The sequence below is a fragment of the Heptranchias perlo genome, chromosome 2 (genome assembly GCF_035084215.1).
Source record: "Heptranchias perlo isolate sHepPer1 chromosome 2, sHepPer1.hap1, whole genome shotgun sequence".
In the NCBI taxonomy this organism is placed as follows: domain Eukaryota; kingdom Metazoa; phylum Chordata; class Chondrichthyes; order Hexanchiformes; family Hexanchidae; genus Heptranchias; species Heptranchias perlo.
The window spans coordinates 13,158,305-13,179,792 of record NC_090326.1 but is presented as its reverse complement, the minus strand read 5'-3'; the positions used below and the strand labels follow the sequence as shown (position 1 = coordinate 13,179,792).

At 43.5% G+C, this 21,488-nt stretch overlaps 1 protein-coding gene across 13 annotated transcripts in view; it reads left to right on the top strand.

The window, feature by feature from the left end:
• The window catches only part of fhod3b (formin homology 2 domain containing 3b), a 746,243-nt gene that overhangs the window by 558,759 nt on the left and 165,996 nt on the right, over positions 1-21,488 (top strand). For 7 of the 13 annotated variants that reach the window (XM_068000442.1, XM_068000372.1, XM_068000364.1 and 4 more), the window contains 2 exons: positions 18,125-18,229; positions 18,681-19,100. The exons of the other annotated variants lie outside the window; for them this stretch is intronic. In XM_068000442.1, coding sequence (XP_067856543.1) covers positions 18,125-18,229; positions 18,681-19,100 — 525 coding nt within the window. The remainder of the gene's footprint in view (positions 1-18,124; positions 18,230-18,680; positions 19,101-21,488) is intronic. 13 annotated transcript variants of the gene reach the window in all.

Below are 21,488 nucleotides of genomic sequence, written 5' to 3'. Positions count from 1 at the left end.
GCTCCAATTCAGAGATTCCCATTATCCAGGTTCCTTTGCTCCAATTCAGAGATTCCCATTACCCAGGTCCCTTTGCTCCAATTCAGAGATTCCCATTATCCAGGTCCTTTGCTCCAATTCAGAGATTCCCATTATCCAGGTCCTTTGCTCCAATTCAGAGATTCCCATTATCCAGGTCCTTTGCTCCAATTCAGAGATTCCCATTATCCAGGTCCTTTGCTCCAATTCAGAGATTCCCATTATCCAGGTCCTTTGCTCCAATTCAGAGATTCCCATTATCCAGGTCCTTTGCTCCAATTCAGAGATTCCCATTATCCAGGTCCTTTGCTTCAATTCAGAGATTCCCATTATCCAGGTCCCTTTGCTCCAATTCAGAGATTCCCATTACCCAGGTCCTTTGCTCCAATTCAGAGATTCCCATTATCCAGGTCCTTTGCTCCAATTCAGAGATTCCCATTATCCAGGTCCTTTGCTCCAATTCAGAGATTCCCATTATCCAGGTCCCTTTGCTCCAATTCAGAGATTCCAATTATCCAGGTCCCTTTGCTCCAATTCAGAGATTCCCATTATCCAGGTCCCTTTGCTCCAATTCAGAGATTCCCATTATCCAGGTCCCTTGGCTCCAATTCAGATTCCTATTATCTAGGTCCCTTAGCTCTGACTCCATACTGTAATAGGCAAAGTTAAAATACTTTACTCATAAATAGTCTGACAACTGCAGCATCATTATGTTTGATATGTCCTTATATAAGAATGTTGGGATGCCAGATCAGACATGAAGGTGTCCCTTGCTGTCTAAAATCTCCCCCTCTTTAGCTATTTGGTTATAAATCTCAGTCAGTCCCTATGTCCCTATACAGTTACTGATGTTATCATGTTTACTTTGGGTCAAGTGCATCACTACTAAAAAGTTCATTTGCTTGGTGAGAAACAGTACATAAATATTTGAAAAAGTTCTCTGTTATAATCAATGAGTCATATCATGGATACGTAGAAACCTTGGTTGGGGGAACCACAGAGCTGGTACTAACGCCTTCCTCATTATGTTCTATTAGTTTACTTTTGCAAGATCAGATATTGTTTTTTTAGCAGTCCATAATACAGTTGTCAATTGTGGCCCAGCTTTGCACTTTAGTTGCTTACTTGTATCCAAGCTGTAACTACTGATGAGGATAGATTTAGATTTTTACCTTCATGTTATTAGCAGTGCTGTGGCAGCCAGGCTGTCTGCAGCACGTGAGAGTTAAGTCGCCTGATGGTGAGATCAATGCTACAAAAGTCACACGAAGGCTCTGGTTCAAATGATACCATGGGCCAAACTTGAAGTCAATGGAAAGGAAAATCGGAGGGTGCGGGGTGGGTGGGGAGGCTGTATAATGGGCAACCAATCCATTACTGCCCGTTTTGTGCATTGCCAAAGCTGAACGTTTTGCCCCCTATGTAGTTACAGGATCCATGATGAATATCTGTGGAATATGACTGAGAGTTTGGTGCGGCATCTTAATTCAGTTATGTCTGCCATCTTACTATCTCTCGTAAAACTTCTGTCTATCGCACCTGGAATCTATATCAGTCAGAGATATCCTGAGGCTGTTATACCTTTATAATAGTTTTGGGCTGCTCTAGCAAAGAACTGGCACGGACATGATGCACCAAGTGTGCTATCAACTTTGATGGTTCTGTCTCTGCCTGTAAACTCTGTAAATCTGTCATTGCGGCTGCTAAATACAACTTTATTAAAAAGTTCCTGCCTTCCTGCCCTTCCAGCAGCTGCTCTGTTGGATTTTATTTTGCTGTGGTCATCTCTCTGATCTTCTATGAGTCCTCCTTTCTGTACCCATTCTAATGCTACCAGTTGCTGGCTCTCCTAACGAGAAAGCTAACCTTTATGCCTCACATTTCTGTTCCAGCTCTTGATGACTTTGGCAAACAGCCCCTCTGCTCCATTCTGTTTTAACATTATGATTAATATTAAGGTTTATTCTCGCGCCCGGTCTGTCAGATCCTCTGATCTCTGGACTCCAATAAGACCTGTGGTGTTAATGATTTCCCTCCCATCATTCTTAAAATGTGCAGCAGGTTCTGTACAAGCTCTCTAATTTGTCTTACCAGTCCACTTTTCCTTCTTACACACTTGCTTGTGTTCGCCCTATACCGAAGAGGATGACCTCAACCTTTAAAATACTGGTCTATTCCAGTTACACTGGTACTTTTTCTTAAATTACGGAAACTGGTGTTAACTCTTAAATTGAATGTTTTAGCTTAATCCATGATCACGAGTATGAATTTCGGGATGGCTGTTCCACTGGTGATCATGTTCCTGTGATATACACTTCTGCTTTGCTCTTGGATATTTTCGTAAGTCAAATGCTATTTACTTTTTTGATGAATCACGCAGTGTACTAGACTTCAAAGTTTTCCACGTTTTTATGTGGAGCGGACAAGGTGATCCCTAATGTCAGAGAACTGAGTGATGAGAAAAAAGTGGAGAAACTAGGGGGGGAGTTTTAACCCCCCCCCCCCCGCCAACCCCGAAGACGGGCGGGATAGTGGCAGGGGAGTAGGTTAAGATTTCAAAAATCTAAACCCGATCCCAACCCGCCTTGAAAGCGCCCACTTCCAGTTTTAACGGAAGCGAAATGGGTCATGGGCGACTAACCAACTCTAGAAAGGCAGATCAGTTCTTTAAATATGATAATTGGGTGCCTCAAATTTCAACAGACTTTTACATTTAACGGCTGTGGGGTAGGTTTCCCAGGGCTTGGGAAACCCAGCAGCTAAAGGGAGGCAAGAAAGGCCGGATCCAGCACGCAAGTGCTTTTCCAGCACTGATTGTTGACCAGGAGGAGCAGGAGTACTTCCCCCAGGCCCCCGAAAAAAAACCTGCTGCGATCGGCCTCCCTCTCCGCGATCCGTCGGCCCACGCCCCCATGATCCGGAGTACCTCCCGATCTCCCCCCACCCCCCCCCCGCCGCGATTTCTTCGACCACCCCCCCGCGATCACATTGATCTCTCCCCCCACGATCACATTGACCTCCCCCTGCGCGATCTCTTCGACCCTCCCCCTGCGCGATCTCTTCGACCCTCCCCCTCCGCGATCTCTTCGATCCACCCCCTGCATGATCTCTTCGACCCTCCCCCTGCGTGATCTCTTCGACCCTCCCCCTGCGTGATCTCTTCGACCCTCCCCCTGCGCGATCTCTTCGACCCTCCCCCTCCGCGATCTCTTCGATCCACCCCCTGCGTGATCTCTTCGACCCTCCCCCTGCGCGATCTCTTCGACCCTCCCCCTGCCCGGTCTCTTCGACCCTCCCCCCCCGAGATCTCTTCGATCCTCCCCCTCTGCGATCTCTTCGACCCTCCCCCCCCCCGCGATCTCTTCGACCCTCCCCCCCGCGATCTCTTCGACCCTCCCCCTCCACGATCTCTTCGACCCTCCCCCTCCGCGGTCTCTTCGACCCTCCCCCCCCGCGATCTCTTCGACCCTCCCCCTCCGCGATCTCTTCGACCCTCCCCCTCCGCGATCTCTTCGACCCTCCCCCTCCGCGATCTCTTCGACCCTCCCCCTCCGCGATCTCTTCGACCCTCCCCCTCCGCGATCTCTTCGACCCTCCCCCTCCGCGATCTCTTCGACCCTCCCGGTCCGCGATCTCTTCGACCCTCCCCCTCCGCGATCTCTTCGACCCTCCCCCTCCGCGATCTCTTCGACCTCCCCCTGCGCGATCCCTTCGACCTCCCCCTCTGCAATCTCTTCGACCTCCCCCTTCGTGATCTCTTCGACCTCCCCCTCCGTGATCTCTTCGACCTCCCCCTCCGCGATCTCTGTTCCCCTCCCCACTGTGATCTAAACCCAAAGTATGGCATTGTGCACTTCCAGATAAATTATGGCCTGCCACAAAATCTATGTTCAGGACAATTTAGTTTCTTCTCATGTTGCTCTATCTATGTTGTAGCTGATGGCTCATCATTTTGATTTTTTTTGCTAACTTAGAACTCCATCCTCTCTTCCATTCTGTTTCTTCATATCAGTGACCTCCCTTGTGCAACCCAGTCCATTCCTTTGCTGACAATTCTACTCTAATGTTCACCAACTTCGTTCAGTGCACACAGCCACCAGTCCTCTTGCAATGTAATGGTTCAATCGATGCATTACAATCTCATCCATGCCCTGCAATGGGGCAATGAAAATTGTGTTTTGTTTAATTCTTCAAAGACCGTTTCCTCACGACTCTTGCAAATATAACCCAACAGTGATGGTCGCTTACTTTTGATGACTCCATTCTTAGTCCTTCTTCATCTCTCAATGGTCTCACTATTTTCTCTGACGTCAAATAAAACTGTCACAATTACAATATGGCTAAAGTCACTGCTAAGAAGTTTGGTTTTCTTTTTCATGCCAAACAACTCTTAGCTCTCCATCAAGCCCAACATTCGAATATTGATCCCATAGCTTGGAAGCCTCTTTTAATATTGTTTGGTCCTCCTGGACAGGATACAAGAAAAATCTCATCAACAAGAATTCCAACTTCCTTTCGGTGTCGCTCTCTATTGTGTACTCTCACGTATGCTCATTCTCTCTCTCCTCTCTCTTTCTTTCTCTGCCTCTGAATCTCTCTCTCTCATTAATACTATTATGGTCAATGTTTCTCTTAACTTTCCTGTCTTGTCTATTTAAATTTCAAGTATACTACCCTACCCATTCTTCTTTCTCCCTTTATTGTCATTAGTTCAATGCACAGTCTCCTAGTAGTTATTCCCAGGGGCTTGATACTGTGGAGCTCCTGAATTCCCTCCAACTTTTTTCCTCCTACAGTGTTTAGATTTTTAAAATTACAAGCTTGTCATCATTCACTTGCTACTTGATTTAACTCATCCTCTTTTTTTTGTTTACTGTCTTGAACCCTGGCAATGTTCTGTACTGCAGGCCTTAATCCTTCATCTTGGTTTCCCAATAAAAATAAATAGAAATTGCATGAGTTGGCTCAACTTATTATAAATGACTTTTGTTCAATGTCATGATTGTGATAACGGGCCAGATTTTGCTGTCAAAATTACGGTGAGGCTAATGGCGCTCGCCGTTATTTAAGTGTAAATGGTTAAGCAACTTCAGGCGAGGGGCGGTGGATATCCAAAAGTTGCTGTCCGAGATGCACCACTCCGCAGTTAGCTTCGCAAAAACGGCATCTCGTTGTCTGCTTCACTATTGAAATGCATTGAATGGCGTAAAGTTGCTGTATTTGCTTGGTAGATACAACCTAAACTCGCCACAGAAAGTTAAGTCAAGTCATTTCAAGCCAAAATACCCTTTTACCGACGTGATAACACAACTTGCATTTATATAGTGACATTAATGTAGTAAAACGTCCCAAGGCGCTTCACAGGACCGTTATCAAAGAAAATTTGACACTGAGCCACGAAGGCGAAATTAGGACAGGTGACCAAAAGCTTGGTCAAATAGGTAGATTTTAAGGAGCGTCTTAAAAGAGGTGAGAGAGGTAGAGAGGTGTTAATTACTGCCAATAAACCTCACTAGCACTGAAAATTAACTATTATAAGTGTGGAGTCTCATTCCTTCAGGTTTTAATTCTTGTTGGAGATTTTAAAAATTTAAAAGTTTTTGCATTAAATTCTTTTTTACTTTTCCTTTCTGTCTCTTTTTTTTTCTCTCTCTCTTAACCCAATCTTTCTTTCCCTCTCTTTATTTCTCTTTCAGTACCTGATCTGACGTTGAATTCACCCACTCTAATTTACACTTCTTTCTCAGTCCTTGCGCTGTTGATTTCATAATCCTTCAATCTGATTGTTCAGGGAGATACACAGTTGCTTGCCCTGTTCACTCAGGTTCCCCTCCAAGTCATCCTGACTTGGAAATATATCACCGTTCCTTCATCGTCGCTGGGTCAAAATCCTGGAACTCCCTTCCTAACAGCACTGTGGGGAGAACCTTCACCACACGGACTGCAGCGGTTCAAGAAGGCGGCTCACCACCACCTTCTCAAGGGCAATTAGGGATGGGCAATAAATGCCGGCCTCGCCAGTGACGCCCACATCCCATGAACGAATAAACAAAAAAGATGCCCTGTTTCCCTTGCTGCAACGTTATCAGCTCACACTTTCAGCAACTTGCCATGCAAAATATTTAAAAACCTAAACATGCAAGAGCAAGTCTACCTAAAGGCTGACACCGTTATATGCCTTGCTACAGCAAAATCTGGGCTATTAACTCTATCCCATGGATATTCATAATGTATGCAATTTATGCCATACACAGAATATTGGTTGGGTGAAGTTGGATAACAGTAAAGTTAAATGGTTCATTTTACTGCAGCATTAGTTCTAGCAATTAGAATGAAAGAAGATTAAAAATATTTACTAGAAATGGCAACATCACTAAAAGAGCTCAACCAGGCCAGCAGTAGGCACCACATTTGGTTTCTGTCTCCTTGAGCTACAAAGGGAAAAGTGCGGCATCATTCCTACCCTTGATCTGAACGCAGTGACACCTCCTGGAAATCCAATGCGTGGACATTCAGTGAGGACCTGCTCAAGCTGGGCTGTGCTGACCCTATGGTGGAATAGCTTGCCAATACTCTCCCTTTAGGCTCACACACGCTGATTGTTTGTTTTTGCGCGTTGCGGCGGGTTGCTGGTAGCCATGGAAATGTACCTCAGAATTAATCGTCAGCTACAGATAAGGAGGGGGTAAAAGGAACAAATTGGAGAATGTGGAGAAATGTCAGGGAGTATGTGAATCTCATTCACAAGTTGCACAAGCAGCCTCATTTGTGAATATAGTTACTGCCTCACAGTGCTTGTCACAACAGATTCCCTCTTTGTTAAGCCTTGAACTGAGCAAACAGAAATTATATTTTTGCAATTATATGATCACAATCAATGCCTTGGGGTTTACTGATAATGTTAATGTTCCCTCATTTATATTTTTAAAAATTGCAAAATTTTAATGAAACACATAAAAGAGTCTCACAGAGCCTCGTGAAATATTGGCCCAGATTTTGCTGTCAAAATAATGGTGAGGCTAATGGCGCTCGCCGTTATTTATGCACAAATGGTACAGCAACTTGAGGCGAGGGGCAGATGTATAGTTAAACGCCTAGATCCAAAAGTTGCTGCCGAGTTGCATCACTCCGCCATTAGCTTTGCAAAAAAAGGCATCTCGCTGTCTGTCACACCATTCAAATACACTGAATGGCGTGAAGTTGCTGTATTTGCGCAGTGGATATGAATTAAACTCGCCATAGAAAGTTAGGGCTGATCTGAAGTGATACAAGGAGCTTGTCATGAAGCCATTTAAGGTTTGCGCATATTTAATTAAACCTGGATTCGGACAAAGGGAGCTTTTTAGCTGTCAGAGATTCTTTTAACGATGTACTAAGTGTTAATCAACCTCTCTGGCCCTGAAAATTAACTACTACAACCAAAAATGCTGCCAATACTTAGCAGGTCAGGCAGTGTCTGTGGAGAGATTTCAGATTTCCAGCATCCCCAGTATTTTGCTTTTGAATTAATGATTACAAGTGTGGAGTCTCATTCCTTCAGATTTTAAATGTTGCTGGGGATTTTTAAAATGTAAAATTTTAAATTATTTTTCTCTCTCTCAATCCAATCTTTCTTTCTCTCTATTTCTCTTTCTGTACCTGATTTGACATTGAATTCACCTGCTCTAATTTGCACTTCCTTCTTAGTCTTTACGCCGTTTATTAATTTCACAATCCTTCAGTCTGATTGATTAAGGGGATACCCTGTTGCTTGCCCTGTTCACTCAGGTCCCAGATACCTTGTTTCCCTCGCTGTGATATTATCAGCTCACGCTTTCAGCAACTTGCCATGCAAAAAATTTAAAAACCTAGACTTGCCCTTGCACGTTTAACAGCCCATTGTGTTCACATGACTTGCTTTCCCTCATGAGGCCATTTGTAATTTGCCATGACTTTGCCAATAGTGAATTATATTTGTAGATGTAAAACTCGTACACAGACCTATGTGAAATATCCAAGTAAAGCTGACTATCTCATCTGTTTTTCGACTGATTAGCTTAGGTGCTGTCCAGTAATTTTGATAGTAGAAAGCCAGACAGTAAAAATCTTCTTTGCATAAGAACATAAGAACATAAGAAATTGGAGCAGGAGCAGGCCAATCGGCCCCTCGAGCCTGCTCCGCCATTCAATAAGATCATGGCTGATCTGATCCCAACCACAAATCTAAAGAACACAAGAAGTCGGAGCAGGACCCGGCCACATAGCCCCTGGGCCCTCTCCGCCACCCACAGGGCATTGACCGATCCGAACTCAGCTTCATGTCCAATTTCCTGCCCGCTCCCCATAACCCCTAATTCCCTTTACTTCTAGGAAACTGTCTATTTCTGTTTTAAATTTATCTAATGATGTAGCTTCCACAGCTTCCTGGGGCAGCAAATTCCACAGACCGACCACCCTCTGAGTGAAGAAGTTTCTCCTCATCTCAGTTTTGAAAGAGCAGCCCTTTATTCTAAGATTATGCCCCCTAGTTCTAGTTTCACCCATCTTTGGGAACATCCTTACTGCATCCACCCGATCAAGACCCTTCACAATCTTATATGTTTCAATAAGATCGCCTCTCATTCTTCTGAACTCCAATGAGTAGAGTCCCAATCTACTCAACCTCTCCTCATATGTCCGCCCCCTCATCCCCGGGATTAACCGAGTGAACCTTCTTTGTACTGCCTCGAGAGCAAGTATGTCTTTTCTTAAGTATGGAGACCAAAACTGTATGCAGTATTCCAGGTGCGGTCTCACCAATACCTTATATAACTGCAGCAATACCTCCTTGTTTTTATATTCTATCCCCCTAGCAATAAAAGCCAACATTCCGTTGGCTTTCTTGATCACCTGCTGCACCTGCATACCAACTTTTTGATTTTCTTGCACTAGGACCCCCAGATCCCTTTGTACTGCAGTACTTTCCAGTCTCTCGCCATTAAGAAAATAACTTGCTCTCTGATTTTTCCTGCCAAAGTGCATAACCTCACATTTTCCAATATTATATTGCATCTGCCAAATCTCCGCCCACTCACCCAGCCTGTCTATATCCCCTTGCAGGTTTTTTATGTCCTCCTCACTCTCTACTTTCCCTCCCATCTTTGTATCATCTGCAAATTTTGATATGTTGCACTCGGTCCCCTCCTCCAAATCGTTAATATAGATTGTAAAGAGTTGGGGACCCAGCACCGACCCCTGTGGAACACCACTGGTTACTGGTTGCCAGTCCGAAAATGAACCATTTATCCCAACTCTCTGCTTCCTGTTCGATAACCAATCCTCCACCCATGCCAGAATATTACCCCCAATCCCGTGATTTTTTATCTTAAGTAATAATCTTTTATGTGGCACCTTGTCGAATGCCTTCTGGAAGTCTAAATACACTATGTCCACTGGTTCCCCTTTATCCACCCTATACGTTATATCCTCGAAGAACTCAAGCAAATTTGTCAGACATGACTTCCCCTTCATAAAGCCATGCTGACTTTGTCCTATTAAATTATGCTTATCTAAATGTTCCGTTACTGTCTCCTTAATAATAGACTCCAAAATTTTACCCACCACAGATGTTAAGCTAACTGGCCTATAATTTCCAGCCTTCTGCCTACTACCCTTTTTAAATAACGGTGTTACATTAGCAGTTTTCCAATCTGCCGGGACCTCTCCTGAGTCCAGGGAATTTTGGAAAACTATCACCAAAGCATCCACAATCCCTACTGCCACTTCCCTCAAGACCCTAGGATGGAAGCCATCAGGTCCAGGGGATTTATCCGCCTTGAGTCCCATTATTTTACTGAGTACCATCTCCTGAGTGATTTTAATCGTATTTAGCTCCTCCCCCCCGAGAGTCCCCTGTTTGTCCAGTGTTGGGATATTCTTAGTGTCCTCTACTGTAAAGACTGAAACAAAATATTTGTTCAGCATTTTTGCCATCTCCATGTTTCCCACCATTAATTTCCCGGTCTCATCCTCTAAGGGACCTATGTTTGCCTTAGCCACCCTTTTTCTTTTTATATAACTATAGAAACTCTTGCTATCTGTTTTTATATTTTTTGCTAATTTCTTTTCATAATCTAACTTCCCTTTCTTAATCAATCCTTTAGTTACTTTTTGCTGTCTTTTGAAGAATTCCCAATCTTCTATCCTCCCACTAAGTTTGGCTACCTTATATGTCCTTGTTTTTAGTCGGATACTATCCTTGATTTCTTTACTTAGCCACGGATGGCTGTCATTTCTTTTACACCCTTTTTTCCTCAGTGGAATATATTTATTTTGAAAGTTGTAAAATAACTCCCTAAATGAACACCACTGCTCATGTACCGTCTTACCCTTTAATCTATTTTCCCAGTCCACTTTAATCAATTCCGCTCTCATACCATCATAGTCTCCTTTATTCAAGCTCAGTACGCTTGTTTGAGAATCAACCTTCTCACCCTCTAATTGGATATGGAATTCAACCATGTTGTGGTCGCTCGTTCCAAGGGGATCCTTAACTAGGACATTATTAATTAATCCTGACTCATTACACAGGACCAGGTCCAAGGTTGCCTGCCCCCTTGTAGGATCAGTTACATACTGCTCAAGAAATCCATCCCTGATGCACTCAATGAACTCGTCCTCAAGGCTGCTCTGCCCAATTTGATTTGTCCAGTTAATATGATAATTAAAATCCCCCATAATTATGGCTGTTCCCTTATTACATGCCCCGACTATCTCCTGATTAATACTTCTTCCAGCAGAGTTGCAACTATTAGGAGGCCTATATACTACGCCCACTAATGTTTTTTTTCCCTTATTATTCCTTATCTCCACCCAAACTGTTTCATTATCTTGATGCTTTGTCCCAATATCATTTCTCTGTATTACAGTGATTCCTTCCTTTATTAACATAGCCACCCCACCTCCCCTTCCTTCCTGCCTGTCCTTCCTGATTGTTAAATACCCTGGCATATTTAATTCCCAGTCGTCGTCACCCTGCAGCCATGTTTCTGTAATGGCCACAAGATCATACCCATACGTAGTTATTTGTGCCGTTAACTCGTCCATTTTATTACGAATGCTACGTGCATTCAGATAAAGAACTTTCAAATCTGTTTTGTGACGCTTAGTTCCTGCTTTTTCTTTTTTTAACACTTTACCTATTACTCCATACCTTCTGTCCCTTCCTGTTACGCTTTCCTCTCTCTCCCTGCTCAGGTTCCCAACCCCCTGCCACTTTAGTTTAAAACCCTCCCTAACAGCACTAGCAAACACTCCTCCTAGGACAGCGGTCCCGGCCCTGCCCAGGTGCAGACCATCCGGTTTGTACTGGTCCCACCTCCCCCAGAACCGTTTCCAGTGTCCCAGGAATTTGAATCCCTCCCCCTTGCACCATTCCTCTAGCCACGTATTCATTTGAAATATCCTCCTATTTCTACTCTGACTAGCACGTGGCACTGGCAGCAATCCTGAGATTACTACCTTTGAGGTCCTATTTTTTAATTTACCTCCTAACTCCCTATATTCTGCTTTTAGGACCTCATCCCCTTTTTTACCTATATCGTTGGTGCCTATGTGCACCACGACAGCTGGCTGTTCGCCCTCCCCCTCCAAAATGTTCTGTAGCCGCTCCGAGACATCCTTGATCCTTGCACCAGGGAGGCAACACACCATCCTGGAGTCTCGGTTGCGGCCGCAGAAACGCCTGTCTATTCCCCTTACAATTGAGTCCCCTATCACTATAGCTCTGCCACTCTTTTTCCTCCCAGCCTGTGCAGCAGAGCTACCCGTGGTGCCAGGAAGTTGGCTGCTGCTGCCTTCCCCTGATAAGTCATCCCCCCCAACAGCATCCAAAGTGGCATATCTGTTTGAGAGGGGGATGGCCACAGGGGACCCCTGCACTACCTGCCTGCATCTCTTACTCTTCCTGGTGGTCACCCATTCACTTCCTGCCTGTATACCCTTTACCTGCGGTGTGACCAACTCGCTAAACGTGCTATCCACTAGTTTCTCTGCATCGCGAATGCTCCACAGTGAGTCCACCCGCAGCTCCAGCTCCGAGATACGATCGGTCAGTAGCTGCAGGTGGACACACTTCCCGCACACATGGTCGGCAGGGACACTGGTAGTGTCCATGACTTCCCACATCTTGCAGGAGGAGCATATCACGGGTGCGAGGTCTGCTGCCATGACTTGCCTTAGCTTAGTTACCCCTTTTAAATTACGTTGAAATTAGAAAATGTTAACTATACTAGGGACCTAGGTTCACTAAAAAAAAAACACTATCTGCTATAAAACCTGCAGATCTTCCCTTTCTTATTACTTTACTTACAATAAAATGGTAGAAATACTCACCTGAACCTACTCACCAATCAGCTGCCTCCCCTGTGCCGCGTCACTTTCTGACTGGTGACGTCACCCTGAACTCTGCCGCTGGTCTCAGAGTCTCGCTCTCAGAGTAAGCTCTGGTCTCGCTCTCTCCCGCCGCTCACCGACTGAACTCTCGCTCTCTCCGCGCTGTTTTTATCCCCGCTCTGGCCTCGCTCTTTACCGCCGCTCACCGCTCTCAGGTCCACTACCGCTCTGCAGGAAAAGCAAGGCAAAGCAGCACCTCCTTCCCCCACTTTACCAAACTCCCACACGTACCGAACTCTCAGCACACTGTGTTGTCCTCACACCGTGCTGTCCGCACTGACAGGCCCCTGTATTTCTACAGTTGAGACTCAGATGAGTCAGGCCTGCCCCACCTTCAGGGACCAATTGAATCTAGCTAACCAATTAATTTGCTACAGCAGCTCTCTGCTGAAGCCAGACAGAAACTTAGAAATTTAAACTTTTAAATTGAGAAATTTAAGTTTGCAACTGATACATTTTGAAAAGAGCTGTGTAGATGGGTGAATGAGGCCACCTTGCATCCACGCATGCCTGAATGGACTCAGCTCATGTTTGCATGTGTGAGTGGCAGTCTTGCATTTGCACACGTATGAGTGGACCAGCTCTCATTCGAGCAAATCCATCTCACATTTGCACATGAACATTCTTTTGCACGCATATTAGCCAGTGACTCTCCTGCATTTTCAATTCAGCAATAAAAACTTATATACTTTAAATTTTATAAATTCAGAACTCAAAAGGCTGATTTAACAATCAGTGAAAGTGGCTGAGTTTTTAAGTAACATTATTAAATCCCTCGTGAGTAGGTAGTTGGATTCCAACTCCATATAATGATGGTGCTGGGAGATAATCTGCTACAAGACTGCCTTCCTCCCTCTTGTAAAAAGTGGATGCTATGTCCTAAGAGTCACTGTTACAGAAAGATCTGCAGGCACACACAAACATGTATTTACAGCAACGGTTTGTGCTTCAGAAGCCCCAGATTCAGCCGGTGGGCAGCACATTTTGGAGTGGCTGCTTCCTTGGCTGTCTCTGTCTTGTGTAATCTGGATTATTAAAGTCAATAGGTCACCCCACGGTGAGGTTTGATAAGTGACCCTGGATAATGTGCTTCTAATTATGACCTGTCTCCACACCACTTTGGCAGTGACCAAAAATAATGGAGAGTGTATCAGGTTTCATTGGCTGAGCAGATAGTTGAACTCAGTCCATCGAGATTAAATATCCCTTGTACTGCTGGCTAATTGCAAACTAGAAATGCGGCCAGCATTCAGAATGATGTATTTTCACTACATCGATTTTATGATAAACGTTGTAAAAAAAATCTGAGTTTTGAAAAAAAAAAATTACTGAATAATTCCCCCCCCTCCCTGATTGCAGTGGCTCATGCTGATGAACAGTTCACAGGCTTCAGTACCTCAACAAACACCCATTATTTCTTGTCGAGCTAAACAGCGAGTGCTGGTAGACAATTTGTTCATCTGTGGAATGTATCACAACTGAGCCAAATCCTGCCTATAGCCAATATTCATAAATGGATGTAACCTGGGTAACGGTGTACCCTGGGTCACGGTATGACCTGGGGCCATGGGTCACGGTGTGACCCTAGGCCATGGGGAACATTTTAATTCTCTACTTGGATTAAGTCGATATTTTAAAATTATAAATGTAATAATCCTACAGTATTTTAAAAAATAATAGGTATAACTGGTTAATTTAAATGATGGCATCATCATGCATAGCTGGAAGACCAAAGTCATTGTCTTTGGTCCTCACCACAAACTCCGTTCCTTAGCCATCCACTCTACCCCTCGCCCTGGCCACTGTCTGAGGCTGAACCAGATCATTTGCAACCTTGGTGTCCTATTTGACCCTGAGGTGAGCTTCTGACCACAAATCTGCTCTATCACCAAGACCATCTACTTCCACCCCTGCCTCAGCTTATCTGCTGCTGAAATCCTCATCCATGCCTTTGTTACCTCGAGACTTGACTATTCCAATGCCCTCTTGGCTGGCCTCCCATCTTCCACCCTCCATAAACTTGAGCTTATTCAAAACTCTGCTGCCCGTATCCTATCTCGCACCAAGTCCCGTTCACCCATCACCCCTGTGCTCGGTGACCTATGTTGGCTCCCGGTCCGGCAATGCCTTCATTTTAAAATTCTCATCCTTGTTTTCAAATTCCTCCATGGCCTCGCCCCTCCCTATTTCTGTAACCTCCTCCAGCCTTACAACCCTCCGAGATCTCTGCGCTCCTCCAATTCTTGCCTCTTGGTGCATTCCCGATTTTAATTACTCCACCATTGGTGGCCATGCTTTTAGCTGCCTAGGCCCTAAGCTCTGGAATTCCCTCCCTAAACCTCTCCACCTCACTACCTCACTCTCCTCCTTTAAGACGCTCCTTAAAACCTACTTCTTTGACCAAGCTTTTGGTCACCTTTCTTAATAATCTTCTTATGTGGCTCGGTGTCAAATTTTGTTTGATTACGCTCCTGTGAAGTGCCTTGGGACATTTTATCGTTAAAAGCCCTATATAAATGCAAGTTGTTGTTTAAGTAGCACACGCTTGAATTTCTAATGTATCCGACCAGTTGTAGAATGCTGGAAAATTCCACCAGTAATTGAAAAGATAGCTTTGCGTCTATAATTCATTTTCCCTCCCATGTGGAACCACCATTTCAGATGCGCTCCAGAAACGATGCCTGAAGGTAGCACTTTTGGCCAAGGAAAGAATAACTTGCATTTCTATAGAACCTTTTGCATCTTCCGGACCTCCCAAACCGCTTTACAGCCTTTTAAGTACTTTTGGAAGTGTAATTACTGTTGTAATGTAGGGAAATGTAGCAGCCAATTTGCACGCAGCGTTCTGCAAACAGCAGTGAAATAACTGACCAGACAATCTGTTTTAGTGATGTTGGTTAAGGGATAAATATTAACCAGGACATCAGGAGAACTCTCCTGCTCGTCTTCGAAATAGTGCCTTGGGATTTTTTGCGTCCGCCTGAGAGGGCAGACAGAGCCTCGATTTAAAGTCTCATCCGAAAGACGACACCTCCAACAGTGCAGCACTCCCTCAGTACTGCACTGGAATCAGCCTAGATTATGTGCTCAAGTGTCTGGAGTACCAACTGAGCCATGGCTGACACCTTAATTATCCATGCCATCTCCCTCCACATGGCACCAGAAACATATTTTGTGGCTTCCTCTCATGGAGACCCAGCAGTGTCTCTGCTCAAAAAGAGTTTGGCGCTCAGTCTCACTGAAATTTTCAATTTATTTTTGGAATGTGGTGACATACAAGGGCATTAAAAGTCAACCAGGTATTGTGGGACTGGAATCACATGTACGCCAGACCAGGTAGGGATGGGAGGTTCCCTTCACTGAAGGATGTTGGTGAACATGTTGGGTTTTTATGACAGTCTGGCAGTTTTCATGGTAATTTTTTCTGGTGTCAGCCCACAAATTACCAGATTTATTGAATTTGATTTCACAACTTGCCACAGTGGAATTGAACTTATTATCTCTGTGTTGCTAGTCCAGTACCATAACCACTCACTGAAATTGTGAGCGCTTACTTTTTTCCTATTTGCAATGCCTTTGTCCCTTCTTCGACTGTCTGTCTGCCACTGATGGGTCTGGCACATTCTGGAGAAGTGGGGCAAAATAAGACATGAAACATCAAATGCAGCTACCTCACAGCGAACTCTCCGAGTCAAGCACTTTCCAACTTAACTACTGCTCCCCAAACTTCCCTTTTTTAAAGAATGCGCTCTGTTTTCCAAGCACCCCCGTCACAGTACTCCTGTTTTGCACGAGATTTGTGTTGCAAAACCACCAATGGATATGTAAATGACCAACAGGATTCTGGAAGATTGATCCAGATGCATTGATGCACAATTGGTGCAACTCATCCTGTGGAATTTCAGGGACAATATGATTTTTTATGGCTCTTCCTCTGTGGTTTTGTGTCCATTGGGGTTGGATCGAGATTGTCCAGACTTCCTTCATGGGAGCATTTGCAAATACAGAATACCAATCTACAATTGGCAGAGAGAAGTAGTGTTTGTTACATAATTTCCAGCCGTTTGGCTAGCATTTCATTTTCTGACATATATTAACAATGTGAAGAAACAGATTGATGAATTATGCCAGTTCAAGGGACACAGAGCCAGTGCAGTACTCTCATTTCTCAGTCTGCAGTGTTTCTCTGTAGTATTGTCATTACTGCTTGTGTGAGCTTGGATTATCTATCTGCTTGTTCAAATCTGGCTTTTTCTGATTTGAGGATATTGCAGGGTTCTATTTTAGAAGTTATTTCTGTTTTCCTGTTTGATTATATTACATTTCCAATTGCAATACCTTTTTAAAAATGGAGTTTTTTTTGAATTGCCAATATAATCTCCATGGGCATTTTGGTTGAAGATATTTTGAGCAAAATACCTTTTGTAAAGTATTACTACAACGAGTAAAAATCCAGAGAGGATAGTTTGTTACATGCTGGATGTTATTATAAAGGCTCCTCTAATAGCTCCATTGGTAACTTCACTCCTCTTTCCCCCAAACTTGTGCAACTGAACCAGATAGACCAGGGAGCCCCAAGTCTTAGCTCAAATGGCCTGGGATAGGGAAGGGAATACCATCAGAGTTCCTGTATTTATCCAGCGATCTCTGCTCGAAAGTGTCCATGTGACATTGGGTGAGTCTTGGCTGTGATGCCTCCCATGACTGGATAGTCTGCCGATATTCTCAATCTCGACTCATGCAGTGAATGGACACTTGGGTAAGGAATAGGTGTGCTTCCTGCTAGGATAGAACCATACCCCAGGAGGAACATGCTCTGAAGGAGGTGGGGGTGGGGTGGGGGGAAGATAAAAAAAAGTATGATGATTTCTCCCGCGATCTATAGTAATAACGTGGCAAACATGCAAAGTACCCCTGAAATTGTAGCAGACTGCACAGCTCTCGGCTATGGGTTTACCACAGAAATCTGCAAGAAATTTTTTAAAAGTAATATTTCAAGCAACATGGTAAAAATAAATAAATGATCTCAGCTGGTGTCAGCTCCCTTTTCATCGTTGTTACAACAAATAGGAGAAGGTCAATGCACAGACAGGATTTTTAAAAAAAGCTGTTGCCACCTGTGGACATGAAAGGCCACAGCTTCCTAACCACACAAAACCGACCTGTCAGCAATAAACTTAATGCCTTAAGCAAAATTGTAACAAAGAGGAGACATTTCAAGGCTGTAATGGAATCCTGTGTTCAAGTGGCAGTCAATAATATTTGAGTTTGCAGATTATGATGTCACATGATTTCCTCAATTCGATTAGTGTCTTGTAACATGTTTCCTGTGATCTACTATTCAATACACTGCTGATGCAATAACAAAATGGCTTAAGGAAGGTTATATTAGCTTCATATTAAATATGTAGGAATGATAACAGCTGTCAAACTTTCCAGTTACTGGTGGCTCGTTCTTCCATGGAAACTCTCTCTAGCCCTCATTGGTCCTTCTGTACACTTTATCCATGTTTATTCCATTTAGGGTCATTGCTTGGAACAGCGATGCTCGTTGTTCCATCACTCAACACTGTCTGTCCATGTTCCTTTCAAATCATTGTGTTTAGCCTTCTTTCTGTCTGTCTCATTACTCTTTGCTTTTTCATTCTCACTGTCTCTTTGCATCATTTTTCCCTCCACCACATCCCACAAACAGAGACGAAGAATACGAAGAGGAAGAAGCAGAAGAAGAGCAGCCAATTACTGAATCTAATACAGAGGATGAGGGGGAAGAGGACACTTCTTGTCAGGGTCAGGAAAGGTATTAGGAATAAATCTGATGTTTCATATCCGATTTAATACTTACAATATGTGTGTTTAATATCCAATAATTATAACCTTCTGGTGTATAGATGGGTTCACTTCACAACTACTTACATCAAATACCTTTTGGGTAATATTTCCTACCACAGTAGACTTCTGTAATAACATAGAAAGTATTTAGATCTTGTGAAGCCTTCTCATAATGAACAAACCTTTACCTCTTGTATGAAGTAATCTAATATTGACAATTTGTTTCAAACTACAAATAAAACAAGGTTAGTTATGAAGTAATGCAGATCATATTTTATAAATGCATGATACATTTACACCTTCAAAAGATTGTTTGAATGTTTTGAATTAAATTTGATTACATTTTCAAATATTCTCTTACTTTGGTCCTAATCCATTCTTCCCATCCTCCCTGCCTCTTCATCCCTTTCTCCTACCAGTGGGTTGAAGCAAGATGCAGCGATCGAAGATGCTGAAAATAGTTCCCAGAGTTCAAAATATGTAGCGAGCTTTATCCCTGTGCCTGAAGAGAAAGGATCTTCCAGCCAATTCCAAACTCCTGAAACAAATGACCCATCAGCCAGCTCTCCTGCTCAGTCACCCAGTTCTCTCAGTGATTACCAGCTTCCTTTGCAACCATCACCTTTGCCATCATCATCGTCATGTATTGTCATCCATCAGTCACCAGCAGTTTCGCAAAACAATTCTCAAGATTCATCAGCAAACGTTACCCCAGCTGTGTCTCCCACTGTTGAGAAGTTACCGTATCTTCCCCATATGCCTTTCCATCTGTTCTCTTACGATCTGAGTGAAACTCCTACAAGGGCCAAAGATAAAGATGCAGAAATGAGGGCAAACAGGTAGATTAGTGTTCCTGTGTGAATCTCCTAGTTTGTTATTAATGTTTGTTCTTTTTTAAGAAGTGCTGTTTTGAATTATGCTGGTTTTCAGTCAATACCCTAGGCTTTTTGTAGGTTTGTTAACTCTGTGTTCTCCTAACACAAACTTGCTCAGATTTATGTTTGCTAAATGTTTCCCAAATCTTACTGTTTTTCCCACTTTATTTCATGGCTGCCCGCTATATGTACAGACCTTTCCCATGCCTTCCAAAGATAGGGCCATTCTCTGGGATGGTGGAAGAAGGTGGCCATCAAAGGGTTTGGATGAAGGACAATGTGCATTAGAGAATGTCAAAAGTTTCTGTTTTGATTGACTTTCACCCCCTTAAAGATCCAATCTCAGCATTTCTTACAGACCAGCAAGTGGCATAATTAACTTCTGACACTTCAAGTGTATGGGCTTGTGCTAGCACCAACAAGTAGAGTTCAAAAAGGAAAATGAAATGTCTGTAGTAAAGGTAAAGAACTAAAATATTACCAGGAAATCTCAAAGTATGTTGGTTCACTATTTCTCTTGCGTATGTGTCAAAAGTAACTCACTACTCCAGTAATTACTTTTGCCACTTTTATTGTACGTTGGGGCAGAAATTGCTTGCGAAATAACGGTGAGCTCAACAACGCTCTCCGTTGTTAGTGGCGAAATGGAGGAGCAAGTTCCGGCGTTCGCACATGTGCAGTGAGACGTGGAAATCCAGAACTTGCTCCTGCTGGTTCGCCGGCGATATGACAGCTTCAAATTAAAGGGACATCGCACGCTGCAATCAGAGAAATCATTGAAAAAGCGGCAACTTGGTCATCTGCCCAGCTGGAAAGTAACTAATATCGCCACAAAACAGGTACACTTAAAAATACCAGGTCTAATGTAAGTTTTAATAGCGTGGTAAGTCTTAATTACTAAAAAAAAACCTAAAAATTAATTTTTAAAAAATCATTATGCCTTATTTTAATAGTTTTTTGTCAGTAAAAAAAATTCTGCCTCTTTTATTTAATTCAATTATTTCTTACCCTCTCTTTTCGCTGTCAATAACTGTTTTTACATTGATTTTAATGTTGTACCTTTCACTTCCTGGTTTAACGTTCCAAGCCTGCAGAGACAGCTAACGCAGCTTGTCAAAAATGCTGTGATCTGAATTGTTGAGGAGAGAGATCAAACCTCTCGCTTCTCCCGTGGGTCCTAGCTTCGCTTGAACTGACGCTGGGCTCTTCTCCGCTTCCTATTCGAGGAAGTGTCTGAAGTAAAGTAAGTTAGTGGGTTAGTATAAATCTATGGAGCGGCGAGCACTGTTGGTTTGCCGCTCCAAGCAATTTCTGCCCCATTGATTCTTTTATGTTGAAATGGTGCAGTCAACTAGTTAAAGAAGAAAAAGAAACTCTACAAGTGCTAATGACATCAGATGAATCACAAGTCATACCGTTATTCCTCTGCATGAAAATAACTAACTTTATGCAAAGAAACAAAAACTTGGACGAATGTTGTTTAATACCTGATGGTCAATTCTGAAGCAGATTTTTGTTATAGAGTATCATGCCTCTGTGCAGTTGAATGAAGATTATCTCAATCTAGGACCTTCAGAATATAAGATTGTGAAGGGGCTTGATCGGGTGGATGCGGTGAGGATGTTCCCAAGGATGGGTGAAACTAGAACGAGGGGGCATAATCTTAGAATAAGGGGCTGCTCCTTCAAAACTGAGATGAGGGGAAACTTCTTCACTCAGAGGGTAGTAGGTCTGTGGAATTTGCTGCCCCAGGAAGCTGTGGAAGCTACATCATTGAATAAATTTAAAACAGAAATCGACAGTTTCCTAGAAGTAAAGGGAATTAGGGGTTACGGGGAGCGGGCAGGAAATTGGACATGAATTTAGATTTGAGGTTAGGATCAGATCAGCCATGATCTTATTGAATGGCGGAGCAGGCTCGAGGGGCCGATTGGCCTACTCCTGCTCCTATTTCTTATGTTCTTAGAATGTTTTTTTCCAGGCCTTTGTCTCCCATTATGTTTTTGGGTCTTTTTCCCCCTAATTTCATATGTTTTTTTTTTGTCTCTCATCACTCTGATAGGTGAGTTACCTCTAGGCTTGCCTATTCCAATGCTCTCCCAGCCAGCCTCCCACCTTGCCCCTTCCATAATCTTGAGCTCATCCAAAACTCTGCTGCCCATATCCTAATTCGCACCAAGTCCCGTTCACCCATTACCCCTGGGCTCATTGACCTACCATGGCTCCCAGTCTAACAACACCTCGATTTTAAAATTCTCATCCTAGTTTTCAAATCCCTCCATGGCCTCGCCCCTCCCTATCTCTGTAACCTCCTTCAGCCATACAACCCTCCGAGATCTCTGCGCTCCTCCA